Genomic DNA, 23,550 nt, shown 5'->3' on the forward strand with positions numbered 1-23,550 from the left:
TTTTGTTTACAATCGTTACGCAGGCGCGCCTGCGCGAATTTCTTCTTGCCGCACTAAAAAGTATCTGTGACACATCTCGGAAATTATTTTGTCACTTTGACATAATTTTTGTACCATTGTAAATTAGCCATTACATGAAGTATTATATATAAAAATGTGCGCATTTTTATGTAGAATACAACAATAAAATACTCATGATTATAACTTTTATCAGTTTTGAGATATTTTCATATAAATAACGATAATTACCAAAATTTCAACCTTCGGTCAACTTTGACTACCGAAATGGTCGAAAAACGCAATTGTAAGCTAAAAATCTTATATTTTAGTAATATTCAATCATTTACCTTAATTTGCAACTAATTGGAAGTCTCTAGCATAATATTTCGATTTATGGTGAATTTATGAAAAAACTTTTTCCTTACGTCCGCGCGGTAACTCTTCCGAAAAAAATCATACATGCAATTTTGGTAATGTTTGCACCATTTTAAAATTAGCTGTTATATAAAGTTTTATATATGGAAATGTGCGCAATTCATGCACAATACAACTAAAACAACCCATGGTTGTAGCTTTTATCAGTTTTGAGATATTTCATATAAATAACGATAATTGCCAAAATTTCAACCTTCGGTCAACTTTGACTCTACCGAAATGGTCGAAAAACGCAATTGTAAGCTAAAAACGCTTATATTCTAGTAATATTCAAGCATTTACCTTCATTTTGCAACAAATTGGAAGTCTCTAGCACAATATTTCGATTTATGGTGAATTTATGAAAAAAATGACATTTTCTTTACGTCCGAGCGGTAACTCTTCCGAAAAAATCATACGTGCGATTGTGGTAATGTTTGCACAATTTTAAATTAGCCATTACATAAAGTTTTATATATGAAAAATGTGTGCAATTTCACATGTAGAATACAACAAAAATAATTTGAAGGTTGTAGCTTTTCTCATTTTTTTGAAATATTTGTATAAAATCCACCGATAAATAGAAAAAAAACCACGTTCGGTCAACTTTGACTCTACCGAAATGGTCCAAAAACGCAATTGTAAGCTAAAACTCTTGCAGTCTAGTAATATTCAGTCATTTATCTTCATCTTGAAACAAATTCAAAGTCTCTAGCAAAATATTTAGATTTATGGTGAATTTAAAAAAAAATCTTTCCTTCCCTCCGCGCACGGATTCTCCGCTACAAATCTCCGAAATGCGTACGTACCATTCTCGGAATATTTGCTCCGTTTCATATTAGGCATTTCATAGAGTTTTATATATGAAAATGTGCGCAATTTCATGTAGAATAAAACGGAAAATATTTGAAGGTTGTAGCTTTTCTTATTTCTGAAATAATTGCATATAAAAATATATATAAAAAAATTTGGTCAACTTTAACTCGTCAGATATGGTCGAAAACTGCAATTGTAAGCTAATACTCTTACATTATAGTAATATTCAATCATTTTTCTTCATTTTGAAAGAAATTGGAAGTCTCTAGGACAATATTTAGATTTATGGTGAATTTTTGAAAAAATATTTGTTTACGTCCGCGCGTTACGAATTCATGCATTATTTTGTGATAATATTTTCTCTGTGTGCTTTTATCGTCGTTTTACAATGTGTTATATACCAAAATGATCGCAATTTAGTGTAAATTACAAAAAAAAAGTAACTTGTTACCTTTAACCGTTTTGCGCACAGCGCGATTTGAATACAATAATATATGAAATTTCGTTTTTGCGCTATCATATATTGCATTATTTATATATGATAATGATAATTTTTTTCATTTCTGATGGTTGCATACTAAACTTCAGGCAATGACAAAAAAAGGAGCCAAAAATGAACTCTTAATCTTGAAAACTAAGCGCGCTGTGATTTTTTGAAAAAAATATTTTTTCCACTTCCGCGCTCACTCCGAAACACCTCTGGCACGAGAGACAATTTTTTTTTTACCGCTTCGGCGTAAGAGGGTTAAGTAGAATAGGACCGATATATTTTTATGTTATACATTTGTTCACTATAGAGAAAATACCGGCCCGGAAATATAGGATAGAGTACGTACTGCTAAATTTAAGCAGCTTTTGTAGCTGAAGCTGAGAAAACAATGTTCACACTGTTAATGACTATAAATTATCGTGCATAAGTAACATGATGAGACTCGACCGCAAATAATAGTGGAGAAACTGTATTTTAATTAAATATACTCGCCATGAAAGAACACATTTTATTGTTTTCACACCGCTAACAGATAAATATGTAAATATCTCATTATTATGATATAGGATGAAAATAATGAACTGATTGAAAATAACGAAAGTAATAATTTTTTTACACAAAATAACATGCTTCCAACATCATCTATTAACGAAAAAATAACAATTGAGTTCATAACAAGAGGTACATATTTCAGTTATAATTCAACTTAAAAGCACTTCATATAACAAAAAATAACCTGTTTACGCTAAATAGAAGCAAGAAAATCGAGTTTAGTAGGTCGAAATAACCCTGCCTCTGCCCTCAGCTGATTTTTCCAGAGCAAAACATTGATTGCTTTGTATTTTATAATACTATACATAGTAATATGAGACTACATACACTATAATTGGATACAGTGAGGTAAAGCGTAACTTTTTAAAACTATAACCAGACAACAGCGCCATCTATTAACAAATAAAATAACCTAGTCTAGTTCACTTATTTACATCAATTTTCAACTTAAAAACTCTTCATATAAAGAAAAATAATCTTGTCACGTGAATAGAATTTCTAAAGATTAATTTACGCTAAATAGAGGCAAGAAAATTGCACTGAATTGAGGTCAATATGGCGTAATAATCTTACCTCCACCCTCAGCTGATTTTTCTAAACCAAAACATGATCAGTTTGTTTGTATTGTATAACACAAATAGTAATACAAGACTACATACATACAGTATTACTAGATAAAGTGAAGTAAAGATAACTTTTTAAAAGAACAGAGGAAAAGATGCATATTCATTATATTTGCATTTTATGAGGCATTCTCAGCATCTAGCCTAAGAAAGCAATAACCAGACAACGGCACTAAACCCTACGGAATGTAAAACCTAGTTATGAATATGTTTAACAAGCTCCGTAAAACTGAAACGCCGCTAACCGATGGCGACAGTAACCGCAGGCTGCCTGTATCTTTTTGGATAGATATTAAAAACAGAGTACTTATCAACATTGGAATTTTGATTAATTTTCTCGAATTGATTTATTGTACAAGCTAATACTGAATGCATTAATTGTGAAGAAGTAACCTTTTCAGTATTATGTTATGACTTTGACTATTTACAGGGTTGATTTGCTTGTTTAATGTGAAATCTGGATATTCTCATTTTTAAAATTTTCATATCTTCAATACCCATTGCAAGAGTTTGCATCACAGTTTGTAATCTACTGTTGGGTAAATTATGTTTGGAATCAGAAGTATATGAAAAGCTAGCAGTTGTCAGTATTGAAACGAATAACAGTAAATGCTTTTTCTGATAATGTTTGAATGTATGAAGTATGATGTGTTTTTAATGGGAAGAGAAAATAATAGATATGCAAATACTAAATAACTATATGATATGTATTCATTACAGCATGGAGAAAGTCTGCACAATCAACAAGGCAGGATAGGTGGAGATTCTGATCTGAGTGAAAGTGGGAAAAAATTTGGAATGGCCTTGAGTCATTATATCCAGGAACAAAAAATTCCCAAGGTATGTGCAGAATTTGTGTTTGTTCATATACAAAACAAACCTTTGGTCTTAACATTAGGATAATACTAGCGCTAAGCTGGAAAACTGGTAGAATTAATAAAAAAAAATGTGTGATCCAGGGACTATTGGCATCTGTACCAGGTCACGGGGCATTGTAGTTCTCAGAATGCCCTGGACGTACCTTGACCTATCAGTTACTTTCCTACCGCCTTTAAGAGAGGACGTGATTACTATCTATCTCTTTAAAGCTGGCTTAGTTTGCCCGTTTAATTTCATAGTTTTCCTTTTTTCTTTCTCTGGGTGACCTCAGTGTGGGTATGTGTAAGTTGTGAGATATGGAGAATTTTGCATCACCAAGGGAACTTTCTTTGGGATCTTGCAAGAGACAAAGGAAATGCCCTGGAGTGAGTGGAGTTCCATGTTCAAGATTCTTAACATCGGTGTCTACGGATCCTCACCCAACGTTTAGTGGGTGCAGAGAAAATGTATGTACTATTACCAATCCTTGTTCAGTTTGCCACAGTTGGTCGGTGGAACAATGGATGAAGTTTTATGGGAAAGGCAAGTACAAAAGAAAAGAGACGCTGCCATCTTTGGATGACCAAGCGTCCTCAGCATCTTTTGTATTGGCTATACATCAGACTACTCCATATGTTTCATCACCTGGCTTTGATGTTTCCCATACCCCTTCAGTTTCTTCTAACGATTCGTTATTGTAAACACCTGGAAGGGTTTTGGGTAATTTTGTACATAATTATGCGCCCTCATTCCCAGCAGGAAGAGGGGGAGCACCTCCATCTTTGTCCCAGATTTCAGTTCCCGATGCGCAGATGATGGAAGGAATGTGATCTGCGTTAGGCCTATCAGGCGCACCAACCTTGGAAGGGTTGCTATCACACTACGTGACGTCACACTTCCCTCCGGGTCCTTTGACTGTGAGTTTCCCGCATCCACCAGGCCTGCAACTTATGGGGACAAATGCTACAGTAATGGCAACAACGTCAATGTTTTCACCAATGGAGAATTTTGGAAACAGTTTTGCAGCACACGGATATCAGCAATAGCCGCTCCACGTCTCTCATCAAGTGTGGTGACGTCACAACTGAGGCCATCAGTGACATCACAGACTGACATGGCTGCCACCATGATGTCACAGCCTACCGCCTCTCTCACATCCTCGTTGCCTCAGGAGACAAATACGGTTTCAGACTTGGTAGTACATGCAGTTATGTAGAAATTACAAGCTTTAGAGGACAAAATAAATATGAAAGACAAAAAGGAACGTGTGTACCAGTCAGGCATTGGAGAATAAGGGACTTCGAGACTGATCCTTGTGCCAAGAGAAAAGATTAAGTTCTTCTTCATCTTCGAGCCAGGACCAGTGGCTGGTAAAGGTAACGACAGTGACCGCCGTCATTTACATGCTTCCACACAGATGGAAGGGTTGACGGCCACTGGAATGGTGGCTGAGGCAACGATGCCAATGGTGAGGACAAAACCGTTAGTAGATACACCACTGCCGTTGGGGAAATCGACAGTGAGTGGACATCAATCGACAAATAATGGAGAACATATACCAGGGTATATGCAAAATTTATGTTAATAAACTCTCTAAGGTGATAGCACTTGTTATGCTTTGTGTGGTACACCATAGTATTATGTGGTACTAAAAGTTCATTGTATCAGCCCCAGCAGTATTTTTTCTTTTTATTCATTCTCTTTGGATTCTATTTAGTTCTGCATCTTATTTGCTTCTGCCATTCACCAGTTCCTCGTTGGAAGAGTTCGATGCTTACTTACTTGCCTATCAGCTGCTGCCAATTTGGAACCAGAGAAATTTAATTTCTGGTGATTAGAAATTCATTTCTCGATATAATGTGGTTCGGAACCCACAATAAGCTGTAGGACCTGTTGCTAAGTAACCAATTGGTTCCTAGTCACATAAATATAAATCTAATCCTTCAGGCCATTCCTAGGAAAGCTATTAAATCAGCTCAGTAGCATGCCATACAAGACTAGAAATGTTGAAATTTTTATTGAAACTAATTTTTCATGAAAATTATACCACAGATATAAATGTATACAGTGCCCTTTTGGCCCTAGCTGTATTACTGTCGGCCATTTTCTGTTTTATATGCTATTGAACTAATTCTACCTTGCTGTCCAAACTTGTTACTTTCCTTTAGTCCAATTTGAAGTTCTTTTCCATTTAAGAACAGATTATGATATTGATTGACCCCTTGAAAGTAGATATGTGATTCAGTGTCTCAAAGTATTTACATTGACAACCATATTTGGTGGAATATGAAAAGGTCAAAGAAATTTATGTTGGGTCTAATACAGGCAGCCCCTGAGTTACATCAGGTGTTGGTTAAGTCACACCGGACTTTAGGCGCTTGCCTTGTAGCACTGTTAACCTTCTCTACGGTGCTGTAACATGGCCTTACAGCGCTGTTGCTATATATTCCTATTATAATTATGGTGATTTGGGTTGAGGCAATTTTCGGCTTTCAGCACCCTGCTGGGAACGGAATCCCCGCTGTAACTTGGGGCTGCCTGTAAAGTGAATGCAATTATGTATACAAGTGTAACCTTTGGGCTATGAGCAACTGGTTTTGGTGACAGGTAATGAATGTCTCTCAGACAGATGATGCAAGCTATGTACTGCGATCTTAAAACTGAATTAGACTTAACAGATATAAAGGCCATGTATAGATTATAGGTTATAGACATAGATTATAAGATATTTAAATGCAATTGGATATAAAATAAAGTAAAATGCAATATTGTCTGTCTCAGGAGAAAAATGTTTTGTCAATCCTTGTTATTAGTAACTACAGTCGACCTCCGTATTAGTTTTCTCAAGATTCATGGACTAACCTATTCACGGATTTCTCTTTGGACCATATCTACCCATTATTAGCGGGAAATTCACTTATTCGCAGTATTTTTCATTGAGAAATATTACAAATTACTGTATTTTCATATCTTTTCATGAATAAATGCATTTTTTGTGCTAAAACTATTATAGTCAGTTATAACCATTTTTAGAGGGCTTTTCTTGTGTTTGAACTATGAAAATAGGCAGTTATAAGCATTTTTAGAGGGGTTCTGAGTATTTGAAGAGTTTATCTATTCTGGAGGGAGGGTGTCTTGGACGCATCCACTGTGAATAGGGGGGGCGGTGTTTACTGTGCCATACTAAATATTTAAAGTAGCCAGCAGTTTTAAACTGTGGTCATTATAAATCGTGCACAAGGCAAGTCAAACAATCATTCAGTGATTATGAAAGGTTTTACATATTAATACATCAAGTTCAGGTACTTGCTGTGTGTTTTGAAGCAGAAATGATTATTTTTGTATGCCATATAACGTAAATAACATTGTAATATATCTTTGATGGCTTAATATACGTGCGATGTTTATGTGGGTTGAGGTTTGTTCATATTATACAAATTGTTTTTAGCTTGTAGTGGTAAATTTTTTGTATGCCTTACCTTCTAAGTAACAGTTACTGTAATTCAGGAAAATGTATATATATATATATACTATTGAGGCAGAACCATTTAAAAATAAAATTCATAGTATTTCTCTTTTACAGTAATATTTGAATTAAGGATTGATGGTATAGGTATGACTTGAAAATATGCTTTCCAAAATTGTGGTGCATCTCATATGCTGGCAACTTTGGTTCTTTGTAAGATTGTATCTGGATCGAAAACTATTATTGAGAATTACTTTTCAGTGAGAATATTTTAGTTTTGTTATAGTGTATATTGTTGTGTTTGTGGTGCTCAAAGATCTACAGTAATGCAAGTTCTATGCTATCAATGGTACAGTTGACCCCAGACTCATGATTCGTGGACTTGCCTGTTATGTCAGTGGGTTTTTCTATGGACCGCATGTTATACCAAATATTGGTGGAAAATTTACCTATTAGCTGTATTTTCCACTGAGAAATATTCACAAATTACTCTATTTTCATATCATTTTTGTGACTAATGCACGTTTTGTGATAATACTCTTAAAATACTCTGATATAAGCATTTTAAGTTGTTTTTATGATTAAACTATCAAAAAAGGCAGTTCTAAGGGTTTTTAGAGGGATTTTTGGTATTAGCAGATTTTAGCTATTTGGAGGTGGGTGTGGTACCCATCCCCCACAAAATCTTGGGGGGGGGGGGGGGGGGTGGGGGGGGGGGGGGGTTGTCTACTGTATATCCTTTACTGTTAATACCTAATCTCGCAGAAGCTAAGTAAAGGTAAGGAAAATATCCATATTTTATGAACTTGAGTATTTTAGTGTGGAATTGTGGATTTGTAATGTATTAAATATAGCATTTTTGTATGTATGGGTGTCAAGAAATGTGACTCAGTGGTCTAAAACATTTAGAATTAAGTTGCAGAATTCTTGTAAGGGATCAGCTGTTATTACATGAATGTACAGTAGTTTTTACTCTGTTTTTCTTTTTTGTTTTGATACCGCTGTAATATTGATTCTTTGTTTCACTCTAGCTCCGAGTGTGGACTTCCTGGATGAAGCGAACTATACAAACTGCAGAAGGTATTGATGCACCTCAAGAAAGATGGAAGGCACTTAATGAAATAGACGCTGTAAGTGTTGTGTACACTATCATAGGTCACAAGTGCTTTTAAAAGAGAGTAACCTTGGGGACAAGAACAATATTAAATGAAACTCGTACAGTATTTGAGCAATGTGAATCTTCATTTTACATATAATTTTATTAATAAGTCTATACTGTAATTACTGCGAAGTATATAGCCAAGTGACAGTAAATGTGTTAACTAGCAGTAGTATGATGCTTTTATAGAATATTGATTTTAAGAATAAAGAACAATATTTACCTAGGAAATGAGTTATTCAATATCTGTTAAAAAGAATTATATAAATATCAAATCATATCAAACAAGAGACCAGTAAATTAAAAGTAGGATAAGAGAGGAGCTACAAATATTAATGTATATTCAAAGACAGGGGTTTGTTGCAGTATTAACTTTTTGGCAGATTCCGTAGGTTATCTACTTGTTTATGATGGGTGTATATTGGAGATATTTTTGCCTGTTTAATTTTTTAGTGCTTTGTAAAACTAATATTCTTTTTTTCATCCATATTTTTATGTGATGGTTCAGATTGCTCTTATTTTTAATCCATGTTAGAGAAAATTCAATGGATTTCTTCTATATTTCAGGGTATTTGTGAGGAAATGACTTATGCTGAGATCAAAGGAAAATACCCACAGGATTTTGCAGCTCGTGATCAGAATAAATTTAGGTACAGTCTGTGAATTTGTGTTCTGCAATCATGCATCAGGAAGAATAGATTTTTCACATTTTTTGTTAGCCAGTTCCATATTACATTAATTGTGATTTAATGAGATTTTGCCAGTCTCATTGATGTAGACTTACATCAGTGATGTAAAGGAAAGAACAACTTGATTTGAGGGTAGCCCTGATGTAGATTTTTAATTATTTGAAAATTAAAGTTTTATAATTTTATTAAAATCATAGTTTGATGGTGTACAATTGTAGAAGAAATCAAAACATACACTCATTATCATGTTAGTATTTTCAGTAAAAGAAAAAAAAAAAAATTCACAGTTTCATGTAGTTTAAGATGATTACACTTGTAGTGTCAGGCTTACTTTTTTTTTTTTCTTAAAGTTACCGGTATCCACGTGGGGAGAGCTATGAAGATTTAGTTGCTAGGTTGGAACCGGTTATAATGGAACTTGAACGTCAGGGAAATGTTCTCCTCATTGCTCATCAGGCTGTCTTGCGTTGCCTATTGGCATATTTTCTGGATAAAAGCTCAGGTTAGTCATCTTTTTAAATTTATTCAGATGATTTTGAATGACTGAGTTACTTTTGTGTTATTCCCATCAATTAAGGGATTTATGATATGATGTTCATCTCAAACTAGTTATTTCCTTCCATGAATGACAGTCTCAGTCTCGAAGGAAGTTTCTTTAATGTATTGGCTTTTCCCAAGATAGTACGGTCCTCTCCCAGTTTTCCTGAGAAGTGTATGTTTACCTGTCCCTTGTTTGTGGCCTTTGCCAACAGCCACCTGCAAGCTAGACACTATAGATAGTGCTTAAAGTGCTTTGCAGCCCCATTTGTCCCCATTTAAATAATATTTTTCTTGGACTTAACATTTGTTTCCTTTGCTTTCTTCCCACCAGGCTGTCCACTTGCAATTTTTTTGTTTTTTTTATATAAAAAAGATGCTTCAAACTAACCATGAAAATGTAAGACATGACTAGGTGCCTGGTTAAACATGCAAACGCACTTGCAAACTCATTGCCTTTTTTGATAATTATAATAACAGCATCAGCAGTAATTATGATGATGATGATGATATTACTGTTATATGTAATATTGTGAGTGCAAGTCATGTTCATGCCCACCTCATTAACTCCTGTAGTCAGTTTTGTGGAAACTTCCTGTAAAGCAAATTGTTATGGTTGAAGTCTTGAATGAAAATGATAAATTGTAGTTATATATTTTGGTCAGAAATGACCAGTTAGAGCTTAGTGAGAAAGATATGATTTTTGCATAGTTGGAATTAATGATGTATGCAGCCCATAATTTTTTATAGAAACTTTTCTTGGAAACCTGTATGAGATGTACAGTGTTATTTACTTTTAGCTCAAATTATGGAATTGTTTGATTGTGTGTAGGTGAATTGAATGTAGAATTTAGGCCAAAGGCCAAGCACTAGGACCTAGGGGTCATTCAGCAGGGGAAAGGAAATTGTGAGAGTAGGTAGGTCTGAAAGGTGTAATAGGAGGAAAACCTTGCAGTTGTGCTATGAAGTAATTGTTAAGAGAGGTTGGAAAGTCAGATGGAAGAAAGAAAATATGAATGGAGATGCAGTAAAAGGAATGAAAAGTGTTGCAGCTAGGGACCAAAGGGATACGGTAAAGGACCTTAAGTAATGCTTACAGCACACCTCACTGACAGTAGCTGCCAACTACCTTGAAAATTATTTTATATTATGTATGCAACTTAGCAATTAATTACATGTATGCAACTTAGCAATTAATTACATAGCTATAAGTTTCACTTACTGGCAGCTAGAATTTTGGAAATTTGCGGGAGTGTTAGTTTGTTCTTGGAAGACAATTGACCCCACCCACTTTTGGGGTAAGAGAGGAACCAGCTCAGCTCAGAACTTCAATTATGTTTCTGCCGGCTGATGATGACACAACAGTTGTTGGCAGCAGTGGTTGTTTGGACTTTTTCCTTCCCAGTTGGTTGTATTGTGCAGCAGTTGGTGAATTATTTTCATTTATGATAGCTGGTTTGGTAAAATTAGTCAGAATCAGGTTTTTTATTGACTGAATTTCCCAATTTTGATTAATATTTTTACTGATTTGGACTGTTAGGCTTTGTTGACTTTTGACTTCTCGGCATGTCCGACTCTAGTTCACAGTGTGTTAGGTATTGCAGCACAGGCTGCAATACCAGATTAATGAAAACCTGTAATGACTCGGATACTCTATGCATGACCTGTAGAGGTCAGATATGCATCCCGGAATTGACTTGTAATTGTAATGAATGCGTAAATTAGGATTGCAAGATGCGAAAGGCTTTGAAGAGTCATTTGGCTAAGTTAGACAGAGATAAAAAGAAAGTGGCTTCTAGAGCCAGTAACAAGAAGACATTAGCTAGTCAGGATTCTGCTAAGTATTGTAGTAGAATATATTTCTGAACCTGTATTATTTATTCCACCCAATCCCAATTCTCAATCTGTTACACCTGCTTCTCACCTCAGCTCCCTTACTCCCAATCCTGACCCTATTGCCAGCCTTGAAACTTGAAAATAGGGTTAACCAGAAGTTTGTGTTATTAGTGCATACTATGGAACAATTAGGTGCTTCGGTGAAGGTCCTAATGGACAAAATCAGTGAGAAAAGTGAAGGTGAAGTGTTAGTGGAGGAGGCAGCTGTCTGTCCTGCTGATTCTTCTAAGCAAAGGTTCTTGGCATACTCTTCTAAACCTGAGAGGAAGCAAACTGGTAGGCCAGAGGAGGTTCAGAAAACCTTTGCAAGAGCAACAGTCATCTTGTAGTTTTTGGGAAAGTCTCAAACGTTTCTCTCAAGACCATCCAGAGTTAGAGGGACGGGTATTCTAAGAAGAAACGTCTTGCTTCCGCTTGTAAGCACTTCTTCCAGGAACCCGTCTTCAGTTGAGAGCCTATCTGTCGCCCAGGATCATACTCTGTCTTTTAAAGAAGTGGCTGAGCACCCAGTACTGGATTTTCCCTCTTCCCCGGAACTCGCTCAGGCTCATGAGCACCCATTGATGCCAGTATACTCAGTTTTTCCTGAGTCTTCTGCTCCCATTAAGTGCCTGTTGGAGCCAGAAGGGTCTATGGCTCCAGGTACTTTTTTCGCTCATGGAAGGTACTCAGTGTCAGTCTGCACAGAGGTGTACCAGTGCCCAAGTACCAGGTTTTGCATGAGAGCCAATTAGCTTGTCTACCAAGTGCTCATCAACTGCCGATCCTTGGCACTCCATTGGTATTGGCTTCTCTTTCTCTTGTTATGGGGATTTCGAATCTGGCTACTGCTTCAATACACCAGGCTCCCATAGTAGAGGACCATTCTTTTGTGTCTATTCAACAATAATTTAACAACATTATGGGAACCCCTTCTATTCCTCATCCGCAGGCAGACTTTTCTCTTGTGTCTTCAGATGTGGAAGAGGAAAAGGACCCATTCAAGCCACCTAAGGCTTATACTTCTTTACTTAATTAATAATTACTTGATATATATATATTAACCTAATTTTATTGTAAAAATTTTATTTTAATAACTAACCATCAGTGGATTAGCTGCAATGTTTTCTCATAGTCAAGTTTGCTGACTACCTGAGTTTTCATTTTATTTGTAGACTTGGAGAACATTATGTAATCCAGGATTTAGAGAACAGGAGGTGCAAGGTTGAGGTCTGAGAAAAAATGAGTTGAATACAAAGTTGCAGATGCTTTACTTACAATGCAAGTTGTTTTGTTAACAATGCAGAGAAGTTGCAAAGACTAGTATAAAGGGGGTTGGAAATATTTTTAAGGAAACTTAAAAGTGCATGTTGATTTGACTAAGAATATGTTGATACTGTATTTGGGGGTAGTGAAGAAGGAGAGATGGATGTTACTATGGATGGATGGTTGGAGAAGTAAGTAGTAATTGTCTTTTTAAGGTACTTCAGGAAAAATGTTTTGGACTGCAGTAGAAAAGAATTCTATTTTCAAGATTATGCATAGTAGTTTACATGTATTTTATATACTTCTTATGCAGAGTAACTATTTCAGGATAATGCTGAATTTTAACAAATGTTAATATTTGTTATACAAATCCATTACTTATATCCATATTCTTGGTAGTTAAATGTCTCCAAACATTGCAGATGATCAGTAGTAACATGGTGTATGTGCCACTGGATTTTGTTTACGTATTCACTACCTCCCTCATTGTTCATGTAGTCTGGATTTGTGGCTACTAGTTGTGCAGGTTAAAGCATGGTACACACTATGCCATCATGTATCAGCCACTTGATGCAGTACAGGTATTCTCCTACTTACGATGGGGTTAGGTTCCGAAAAACCCATCGTAAGTTGAGAAAATCGTATCTCGGATATAGCCTAGCCTACACTAAGTTAATCAGTACCATATAGGCTAGGCTATATACACATATATGGAAGATTAGCCTACACTACACAGTATACCTATACATATACGGTATAGTCATTATTAATATCAGCTAATTCGGGTGTTTCAATGCAGATTGACTTATGATAATTAAGTATAAAAAGAAATTTAATAATAAGAACAAGGATCAGACTGTAGCGTAACGGGTACTCAACAAGATTCGGTCCGTTGTCGGCATACGTGATCAGTGTCAGGCTGTTCATGGCTGCGTATAACTAAAGATTGGAAGAGGAGGATGATGATAAAGCAGCAGGATCATCAATTCGCTCTTCTTCAGATAGAATTTCTTCTTCTGTTAGTTCAGGCGTCTCGAGGAAACAACTGTTCTGAGACGTACAGGATCGAGTCTCAAGTGAGGGGGTAGGGCTGGGGGAAGCTGAAGGCACTGGAGTCGTTCTCTTGAAGAAATAATCCATTGTAGGTTGCACAGTGCGTTTTTTTCGTTCTTCATGAATTAATCGGTAACATGCAACATTGTCTTGATGAGCCCTCTGAACTTTGGCAAACTGTTCCTCGTCCCCATCCATTTCACTTAAAGTTTCAGTCCTTGATCAAATAAAGCAAATGCCTCTGCCAGTTTTTTAGTTGTAAACGTTCGCTCCGGCTCTTCTGTTATTTCTTTTTTCCTCTTCTGCTTTTTTTTCTCTTCTGCAAGTGCAATTAAATCCTCTGCCATTAGCTCTACATCATGCACATCTATAAGTTCTTGGATATCTTCCTTGTCAATTTCTAAATCTAAACTTTTCCCAAGTATCAAGATCTTTTTGTTGATTTCCACTTCTTCATTCTGATTGAAACCTTTAAACGAGCTCACATACACTTTCAGCAAATTTTTCCAGACCCTATTTGTACACTCTTTCTTTACCTCCTTCCACGCCCTTCCAATGTTCATAATTGAGTTAAGAACACTAAATTCTTTCCAGAAAGTTCTGAGATCTTTCTCCTCGTTATCCGTAGCCTGAACAGCCTGCGCAACGTGTTCTGAAGATAATACGCCTTGAACGTAGCCACAGCACCCTGATCCATGGGTTGTATGAGAGAAGTTGTGTTTGGTGGCAGAAACACAACTTTTACATTCTCGTTAATATCTCCGATGTGCTGAGGGTGGCCAGGAGCATTGTCAAGAATCAGAAGAATTTTGAAGGGGATGTTATTTTTCCTACAATCATCTTTCACTTCCGGAATGAAGCAATGAACGAACCAGTCCTCGAACAGCATTGCAGTCATCCAAGCTTTTTTATTATGACGGTAATGCACAGGAAGTGTATGCTTGTCGATGCTTTTTAAAGCCCTCAGATTTTCTGAGTGATAAATCATAAAGGGCTTAAGTTTATACCCAGCCACATTTCCCCCAAGCAGAAGAGTCAATCGATCCTTGTATGCCTTAAACCCGGGCATCGCCGTTGGTTCTTTGTGGATGTAGGACCGTTGTAGCATACGTTTCCAATAAAGTCCGATTTTGTTAACATTAAAGATTTGCTCTGTCAAGTACCCTTCATTAACGATGATCTCGTGTAAAACATCCTTAAACTTAGCGGCTCCATCGGCATCAGCGCTTGCTGCTTCACCGGTAATTTTCACACTGTGAAAATTATGGCGGTTCTTGAAACGAAGAAACCATCCAGCACTTGCTGCAAAACTTTTGTTGTGGTTATCATCATAATTCTTCTTCAGTTCTTCAAAAAGCATGCATGCCTTTGTCTGAATGGTTAAGAGGGTGAGTGGCATACGCTTTTGTATTTGGTCCTCCATCCACGTGACCAGTGACTGCTCTATTTCTTCCAAAGGCCCTATCCTCTTCTTTGATATAACCGTTGAATGAACTGAAGCAGATGCCTTTACAGCATCCATTACACGTTTCTTGTCCCTGAGGATGGTGGATACCTTCGATTGCGATAAACGTTTGTCACGTTCGATAACCATGACTGCCTTTCCCGCTTCACACTGGTTTATTATCTTCAGTTTCTGCTCCAAAGTGATGGATTGCCTCTTCTTTTTTGCACTACCAGCAGGAGACCTATTTGGTTGTTTGGCAGACAGTTTTTCTTGTTTTAATTTATGGTACTTGAAAAAACTCACAAAAAACACAAACGAACACTGACCTAATCTTACTTGGTTCAGAGCGAGAGCAAGTGAGGTCGAACTCGTTGGATGCCGCTGTACCTACGCCATCCTCTCGCTGTTGGGCCAACATATCGTACAGCGTAGTACGCTGCTGCCAGCACTCGCTGTGTGTGAAATTTTAAAAATACGTATTTTCAATTTTTTTTTTTTTTTTTTTTTTTTTTTTTTTTTTTGTTTTTTTTTTTTTTCCCCAGTATATTAATTGCTAACCCCATCGTAACATCGGATTATCGTAAAACGGATTATCGTAACTCGAACACTAATAGTGGCCAAACTGTACTGCAACATTGCTCACTTGTTCTCGCGAGCGAGCTGCTCAGTTGCAGTTCAGCTTTCAACGGCAGGATGTCTGCTGATGATGTACTTTGTCAGGAGACTCTACTGTGGGGTGTAGTTGCTCTTTTGAATTTTGGCCTAACCTAACCCCTTTCTTTCTCTATAAAAATGAATAATCTACCCACCTGTACGCTTTCTCTGACTCCAGTACACTCCAGAAATCACCTTAAAACACCAGCACCACAAGACTTACGACCCAAAAAACAACTCCTACCAGACAGAGAGCTCTCCCATACCAACCACACACCACCAACACGTGCTTTCTACTCCCCCGTGTTATTGTTTACATCCTGCCGACGCCGCCGCCATCTTGTCTATGACGTCACAGCCTATGACGTCACAACACAACTTAAATACATCAACAGACACCTTCTAGAATCTACCACATGCTGTCCATATATAGGACACACCATTTCAACAATGCATAAAATACCCATAACAATTATACAATATATAATCACACTTATCTATACCCATAACAATTATACAATATATAATCACACTTATCTCTTTCTCCCTCCCCTCCGACTGTTTCCTAACCTAGTATTCCCCTCTTAATTTCCTTCGTCCTCCAACTCTTTACCCTCTACATAATTTCTAATACATTCCCCTGAAACTCCTGCTTTAGTTAATACATCAGCCACTTGCTCCTTTCCTTTTATCCATCTCACCTCCTTTATTTCCCCGGATTCAATGGTTTCCCTTATTGCAGCAATATCTATTTTTAATCTCTTGCTACTTACACCAGTGCTCGATTTGATGGCGGTCATTAGTGTTTTACTATCAGTGTTAACCAAGGCTTCTAAATTTCTCCCTCCTACTACCTCTTCCCACAAATGCTTGAAATATATCAATCCTTCTACAGCTTCCCCAACACTCAGGGCTTCAGCCTCAATGGTGGATTTTGCCACACTCCTGGATTTCCTAGACTTCCACCATATGGGACTTCTCCTCTTCCCATCTGTCAAAGAAATAATATAACCCAGTTGAGTATGGCCATCTTCTATGTTTCCAAATGAAGCGTCTGCATATGCTTCCCAATAAACCCTTTCTTCTTCCATCTCACTTATTGTAACTTCGCCCATCATGCTCTTAGTTTTTCTCACAATTTTAATAAGTTTCTTCATATCCTGAGTTGTTCCTTCTTTAAATGCTTTACTTAATTCGCTAATATCATATGATATTTCTGGCATCGTGGTGTAGTTGATACCCAAATTCAGCTGTCCTACCACTGATCTGTCTCTGTTAACTCCTTTTGTTCTAGCACTCTATTACCCGTATATCTTCTAGCCTCTGGTTCTCTTATGGAATTTATATACTGCCACTGATTAAGGGAAAATCTATTCTCCTTCTGCTCTATTACTACTCCTATATACTTGAACCTTTTACTCTCTTGTTCTCCTACTTGCAATTTCCCTTTCAATCTCCCAATCGTTTCCTTTAAGAATCCTTCAGTTCCTCCGTAGCAAAAATCATCTACGTGTGTACACAAAATGCCTTCCAATTTATTGTCCTTTTTCCAAAAGAATATATTAGGTTCTAGTCTACTTCTCTCACCTTGAAGCTCCTTCACTACTTTCACCACTTTACAATACCATGCTTTTGCTGCATCCTTGAGCCCATAGACTGTTTTCTTCAACTTCCATAATCCCCTCCAACCATCTTCCCTTGGTGGCTTCAAGTACACTTCTCTTTGTATCTCGTCACCTTGTAAATATGCAGTTTTGACATCCAATGTATAACAATTCCCAATTTTTCACCTTTATTATGGTTAGACAGAATTTTAAAATTTCAGCATTGCATGTGGGAGCATCCTTTTCCCACTCAGCCATTTCTTCCTTCAAACCCTCTAGCTACCAATCTTGCTTTACATATCCTTTCCCCCCCTTTTATCTTTTCAGTTACTATCCATCTTGTAGATATAGCTTTTTGTCCAACATCATTTACCTCCTCATATACCTGGTTATCTCTCCAACTTAGAAGTTCTTTTCTTTAGCTTCCATTATGCTTCTATTTTCAAATCCCAGCAACACCTCCTCTTCATCTTCAATTTTTTTCTACCTGACTATAATCCCTCAAGTTAACCCACCCTTTGTCACCTGACTGTGAGTCTCGTATATTGTACGAATCAGCCCATGCTTGGCTTGATCTTTTTCCTGCAAGACCTAAAATAGTCCATTCTTCTACTTGTCCCTGTATCATTGTTATAGCTCTAACTCTATTTCCCTTTTTGAATTTTGGTATCTCTTCCATTAACTCGCTTTCTATTGACCCACTTTGCCCGTTATCTTCCACTGTTTCCTCTATCACTCTCTTTTCTATAGTCTCTTCTGTGTCTGCATTCCTTCTCTCACCTATTATCTCCTCTCCTTCCAGCCAATCTACTTTCCCTTCATTTGGGCCATCTGACCTACCTTTCACCCCATGGGATTTATCTATTCTAGCCGATATCTCTTCTGTATCTGGTGATCGTCGTTGAATCCTTGTCACATGTATCCTAGCTACTTCTCTTAAAGAATCCCCATGTTTGACTATTATTGTTTTCCCCGATACTCCCACTACCTGAGCAGGTCCTCTCCATTCATTTTCATTTTCCCTCTTATAGAATACCTCATCTCCTACCACTGCTTCTTCAAATTTATGTTCTCTGATGTTTTTGTTTAGCGCTATTCTTATTTTATTACAGGACTCATTTTTTATAAATGCTTCTCTGGCCTTGTGCATTGCATTCAGTGTGTCCCTTACCATACCCTCTTCCATCCCTTTTTCTCTGCTTGCAGGACTTGAACTTTCTTCTCCTATTAGGTTAGGCAGTGAAGGGTTTTTTCCAAATACTAATTGGTTGGGAGAGAAACCTCCATTATTCATTAAACAGTTCCTAGCACTCACTACCCATTTCAAAGCTATGGACCAATCTACTTCCTCTTCCTCCATCATCTTCCTTACACTTCCCTTGATCATGCCTACGGTCTTTTCACATAATCCGTTGCTCCACGGAGATTCTGATGCTGTGGCTAATACTTTAATATTCCATTTTTCTGCCATCCTCCTTACTTTTTTTCATTTTGAAATTCTCACCCATTATCTGACAATATTTTGGAGGGTGCTCCAAATATAGCAAACCAGCACTCAAAAAGTATCTTTATTATAGTTCTGGTTTCTTATCTTTTATCCAACAGGCCTGACAATATCTCGTTGCCATATCCACTATTACCAAGAACTTTCTCTCTTCTATCTCTCCCACATCCATCGCTACGACTTCATTGAACGTTTTACTCCAAGAAAAGCCTACTACCGGTTGGCGGGGTTTCTTTTGTATTTTTTTACAAACCTCACAATTTTTATAATCAGTTCCGTTAGTAACTTTCTTATTTCCTCTTTTTCTTTTTCGATTACCCATTACTCATTGTGCTTCCTCTGTTAGCTCCATATTTTATCTCCACTTCCATGACCAAACTGTAAATGTAAATTTCTTCATTGTGTTCTTAATTTCCCTCGGATTCTTTCCCTTCCAACCCTCCAGTAATAATTCTTCTACCTTCCTCCTCCTTATAGGTACTCTTAAATGACCCTGTTCGTCTTCTCTTAACTCTACTTTCATTTCCCCCTAATACTTCTACTATGACACAATTTTCTTTTAAATTTAGGGTCATACCCATTTTACTCATGGTTTGCTTACCTATCAGCCAGGGTATATCACCTTGCAGAATTTCCGTCTTCAAATAAAACTTTCTGTTTTTTAGTATCACAGGTATTTCTATTATTCCTCTGGACTTATAAGATGTCTCACCAAAATTAAACACTTTATTAGACTCTGTCCTAGTGTCCCTCATTCCCTCCTCAACTCTTCCTGACTCAAATCCATGACAATACGTGCTAGTCACAATTCCCCGCAAACTGTTGATTTACACCCTGTGTCCAAATTGCATCAACCACCTCCCACGATGCTTCCACTATTTTATTAACTTCTCCTACATAAACCTCTTCTTCTTCTGTCCCATTTTCTGTTTTCAGCTTATTTTCTTCTAGTCTTGTTTCAGTTTTCTTCCTATTATGAAAATTCTGAGGACAATCCCTAGCCCAATGCCATTCTGAGCTGCATATTGCACATACTGTTACCTTCCCTTCTTGTTTATAGGATTTCTACCACCCCTTCCTCGGTTCCATCTTCCCGATATCTTTGGTTTTCCCTCCCTCTCCCAGAACTGGTATTGCCTTCTGACGAACCCCACCATTCCCGTTCCTCTTTTAGTCCCTAATCCCTCAAATAGTCTTTTCATTGTTTGCGACACTGTTCCGTACTCTAGCTTTTCTTGCCCACAAGCCGATAATACCATTTGTTTTTTGATTTTCCGAGATTTGAGATTTTGCTTGCTCTATTACATGATACCCCTTGACTTCGCCTTCAAGCGCGCCTTTCCCCATTGCTCTTTCACACTCAGATGCTGCCTTCTCGTATCTAATTAAATAGTCCGCCATATTTTCACTAGATTCTCTTCTTATTAGAAGGTATCTTTTTATTCTACCGTAATTCTCCATTACCGAGTCTTTTAGATAGGCTTTATCTAGTTTCTAGGATTAACTTTGGACCCTCTGTACCAGTAAGTTTATCTTTATCTAATGCTTCACTAGCTCTCGGGCTTTCCCTTTTAAGCTCATTCTCATTTCTATCGCCGGGTATTTTGTATCTTCTCCATACAACAATAGCCAATCTTCGGCTTGACCTTTCCATTCTTTGTATTCTTCTTGTATCCCGCTAAACCTAGGACATTCCCTTCTCCATCTAGTAGTCTCCCTTTGTTCACTGTCGGATCCAGGCATCTTTGATCAACCACGCTCTGCTACCAGTTTGAATTTTGGCCTAACCTAACCCCTTTCTTTCTCTATAAAAATGAATAATCTACCCACCTGTACGCTTTCTCTGACTCCAGTACACTCCAGAAATCACCCTTAAAACACCAGCACCACAAGACTTACGACCCAAAAAACAACTCCTACCAGACAGAGAGCTCTCCCATACCAACCACACCACCACCAAACACGTGCTTTCTACTCCCCCGTGTTATTGTTTACATCCTGCCGACGCCGCCGCCATCTTGTCTATGACGTCACAGCCTATGACGTCACAACACAACTTAAATACATCACAGACACCTTCTAGAATCTACCACATGCTGTCCATATATAGGACACCCACCCACCATATTTCAACAATGCATAAAATACCCATACAATTATACAATATAATAATCACACTTATCTATACCCATAACAATTATCAATATTATAATCAGCTCTGTGTGCTACAAAAAAGAAACCTTTGAGGAAGAAACAATGGCTTTCTCGGCTACCTCTGATGGAAAGCTTCAACGAAATATTTTTGGAGCTACAAGTCGAAAATCCAACAGACTGAAAATTACACAAGAATGCTAATCCCTGCATTTTATAAATTGTTGGAAAAAATTGAACCATTCATTTGTAAGCAGGACACCAGCTTTCGAGACAGCATATCACCAGGAGCTTGTCTGGAGGCTACACTATGCTTTCTTGCAGCTGGAGGGTCATATGCAAGCCTCCAATATTCAACCAGGATTTCAAAACAGCATGGGCTAATCATCCCCGAAACTTCGCATTGTACATAGAGATCTTCCGTGCCAGTTCCAGACTTCTGTGAAGCTTTGATTGCTGACATTTTCCTGTAGAATTGTGTCTTCAGAGTGTGCAGCTTTTTTGTAACGTCTTCATTCTACAACGTACAGTTTACAAAACTCGATACTCTGATTTAATGGTTTCTAAGCCTGCACTCCTGATGTTTCTCATCTTGTACTGCTTGCATTTGATGTTCCAAACAGATGATGTTCCTTCAGTAATTCAATAAAATATATTGTGTTAGTCCTTGTTCACTCAAGGGGTTTGGCGGGTGGTGGTGATTGAGCCATCGGCGCTGGAGCTGAGCGGACGTCCTCCCCGTGTGAATGATGGTGCATCACTGAGCTGAGTAATGAAATGGCTCTGACCCATGAACACGGTGATGCGGCAGCTTGTTGAAAAAGTTGTCTTTCAACACATCCAACTAACACTGCGAGCATCATGATACATAGTGTGTATGGGGCTTAAAAGGAGGGAAATTATTATATGTATGTATGATTGATGGACTAGCACAAAGAAACAAATTTTGATTTATAAAAAATTATTTCTTCGTGACTGGATACTGGTATTATCAAGGACCAAGGCTTTGGGAACCCAGAGGGTTATACTAATGAATTTTTTACATTTATAGCATAGTGCTTGCATTGGCATGGATACCAGTAACTTGAGAAGTCTATAAGATGCTACCAGTGAATGGATAAGAAGTTGATTATCCTAAGTAAGAAGTTGATTACCTAAGGCTTCCCTCAAAAGTAAAACTTGGATTGATACATCTGCCCAAACAAATGTGTATCCACAAGTTTTGAGGTGGATCATTTTGTTGAAACTTAGCAGTGTAAATAGACATTTTGATGTACCTGTTTTAACAATGGAACTTACATTTAAGTAATGTTTGAAAGTTAATGCAGTAGATAAGGCTGTAATCATATGGATTACGACAGTTCTCAATGCCATAGCTAAGGCTGTAATCATATGGATGACAATTTTATGACATTTTACGAAATTTCATATTACCCAGTGCTGTAAGGATGACCTGCCTGAGCAAGTAAGAGATTGTGTTCATAGTGACCAGTTTCTGTAGCAGACTTGTAAAGAGATAGTTAGGAGATGTCACCTCTGGGATCTTATAGTTCTTAGGTGAAGGTGAATGGTTTTCACTGAAAAAAAAGAAGGTCCTCTTTGTTATGAGAGAATGAAGTAGTAGAAATTATGAGAAACCCACTGAAGTCCAATCTTTGTCGTGCATCTTGTATTGGCTCCTTTGGAGCCTTGGTAAGACTGTAGACACTTCAGAACCAGAGAAAGACCCCCTTTAAGAGAATAACTTGGTAACCTTCTCAAATTGCTTTGCAAACCCTGTTAGCTTCACCAGAAAAGCTAAGTCTGGTCAAAACATCAAAGGCTAGAAGAATATCAGCCCTTTAACCCATGATGGTCAAGGCCAATAAACTTTTAATGCTCCAATCAAAAGGAATTTTGTTTTGAGTTGATTAGTGTTCCTTGGACTGCACCAATTGTAAAGCTGGACAGAGCTTAAAGGCTAAAGCTATGCAATGTTTCATGATTGAATACTTACTCCTAAATTGCTTACTTGTGAGACTGTTGGATAGTCCCCAGGCTTGCAATATCAGCATTTCAGTGTGCCTGAGAAATATGTAGAAATGTGGTGGACAAAGTAAGTTTTCCATTCCAGGAACGTGAGATTATCAACCTACATAAGAAGAGATAAATTAGTAAAACCACTCCTGCTTTGGTAAAAGGGGTGCATTTAGGTAATTTCCATGTCCCTTCTCAAAGCTTGAAGAGGACTTTGCAGTTCAGTCCACACTGAGAGTGAGTACAGGTGGTCTTTGTCTCAGGGATCCATCTAACTTTAAAGTGGCTGGTTTGGTTAGGCAGGGCATCAACTTGCAGCCTGCAGTTCAAGCTTTTCACAAACAGTTCCACTGGAACATATCTTAGATGAGAAAGT

The 23,550-nt window shown here is 37.4% G+C and overlaps 1 protein-coding gene across 3 annotated transcripts in view; it reads left to right on the top strand.

Annotated features, from left to right (window-relative positions):
• LOC135216921 (6-phosphofructo-2-kinase/fructose-2,6-bisphosphatase-like) overlaps positions 1-23,550 on the top strand; it is a 98,243-nt gene that overhangs the window by 38,901 nt on the left and 35,792 nt on the right. For all 3 annotated transcript variants that reach the window (XM_064252468.1, XM_064252469.1, XM_064252470.1), the window contains exons 8-11: positions 3,616-3,735; positions 8,251-8,349; positions 8,946-9,028; positions 9,418-9,569. In XM_064252468.1, coding sequence (XP_064108538.1) covers positions 3,616-3,735; positions 8,251-8,349; positions 8,946-9,028; positions 9,418-9,569 — 454 coding nt within the window. The remainder of the gene's footprint in view (positions 1-3,615; positions 3,736-8,250; positions 8,350-8,945; positions 9,029-9,417; positions 9,570-23,550) is intronic.

Source organism: Macrobrachium nipponense, chromosome 6, assembly GCF_015104395.2.
Source record: "Macrobrachium nipponense isolate FS-2020 chromosome 6, ASM1510439v2, whole genome shotgun sequence".
Lineage (NCBI taxonomy): Eukaryota > Metazoa > Arthropoda > Malacostraca > Decapoda > Palaemonidae > Macrobrachium > Macrobrachium nipponense.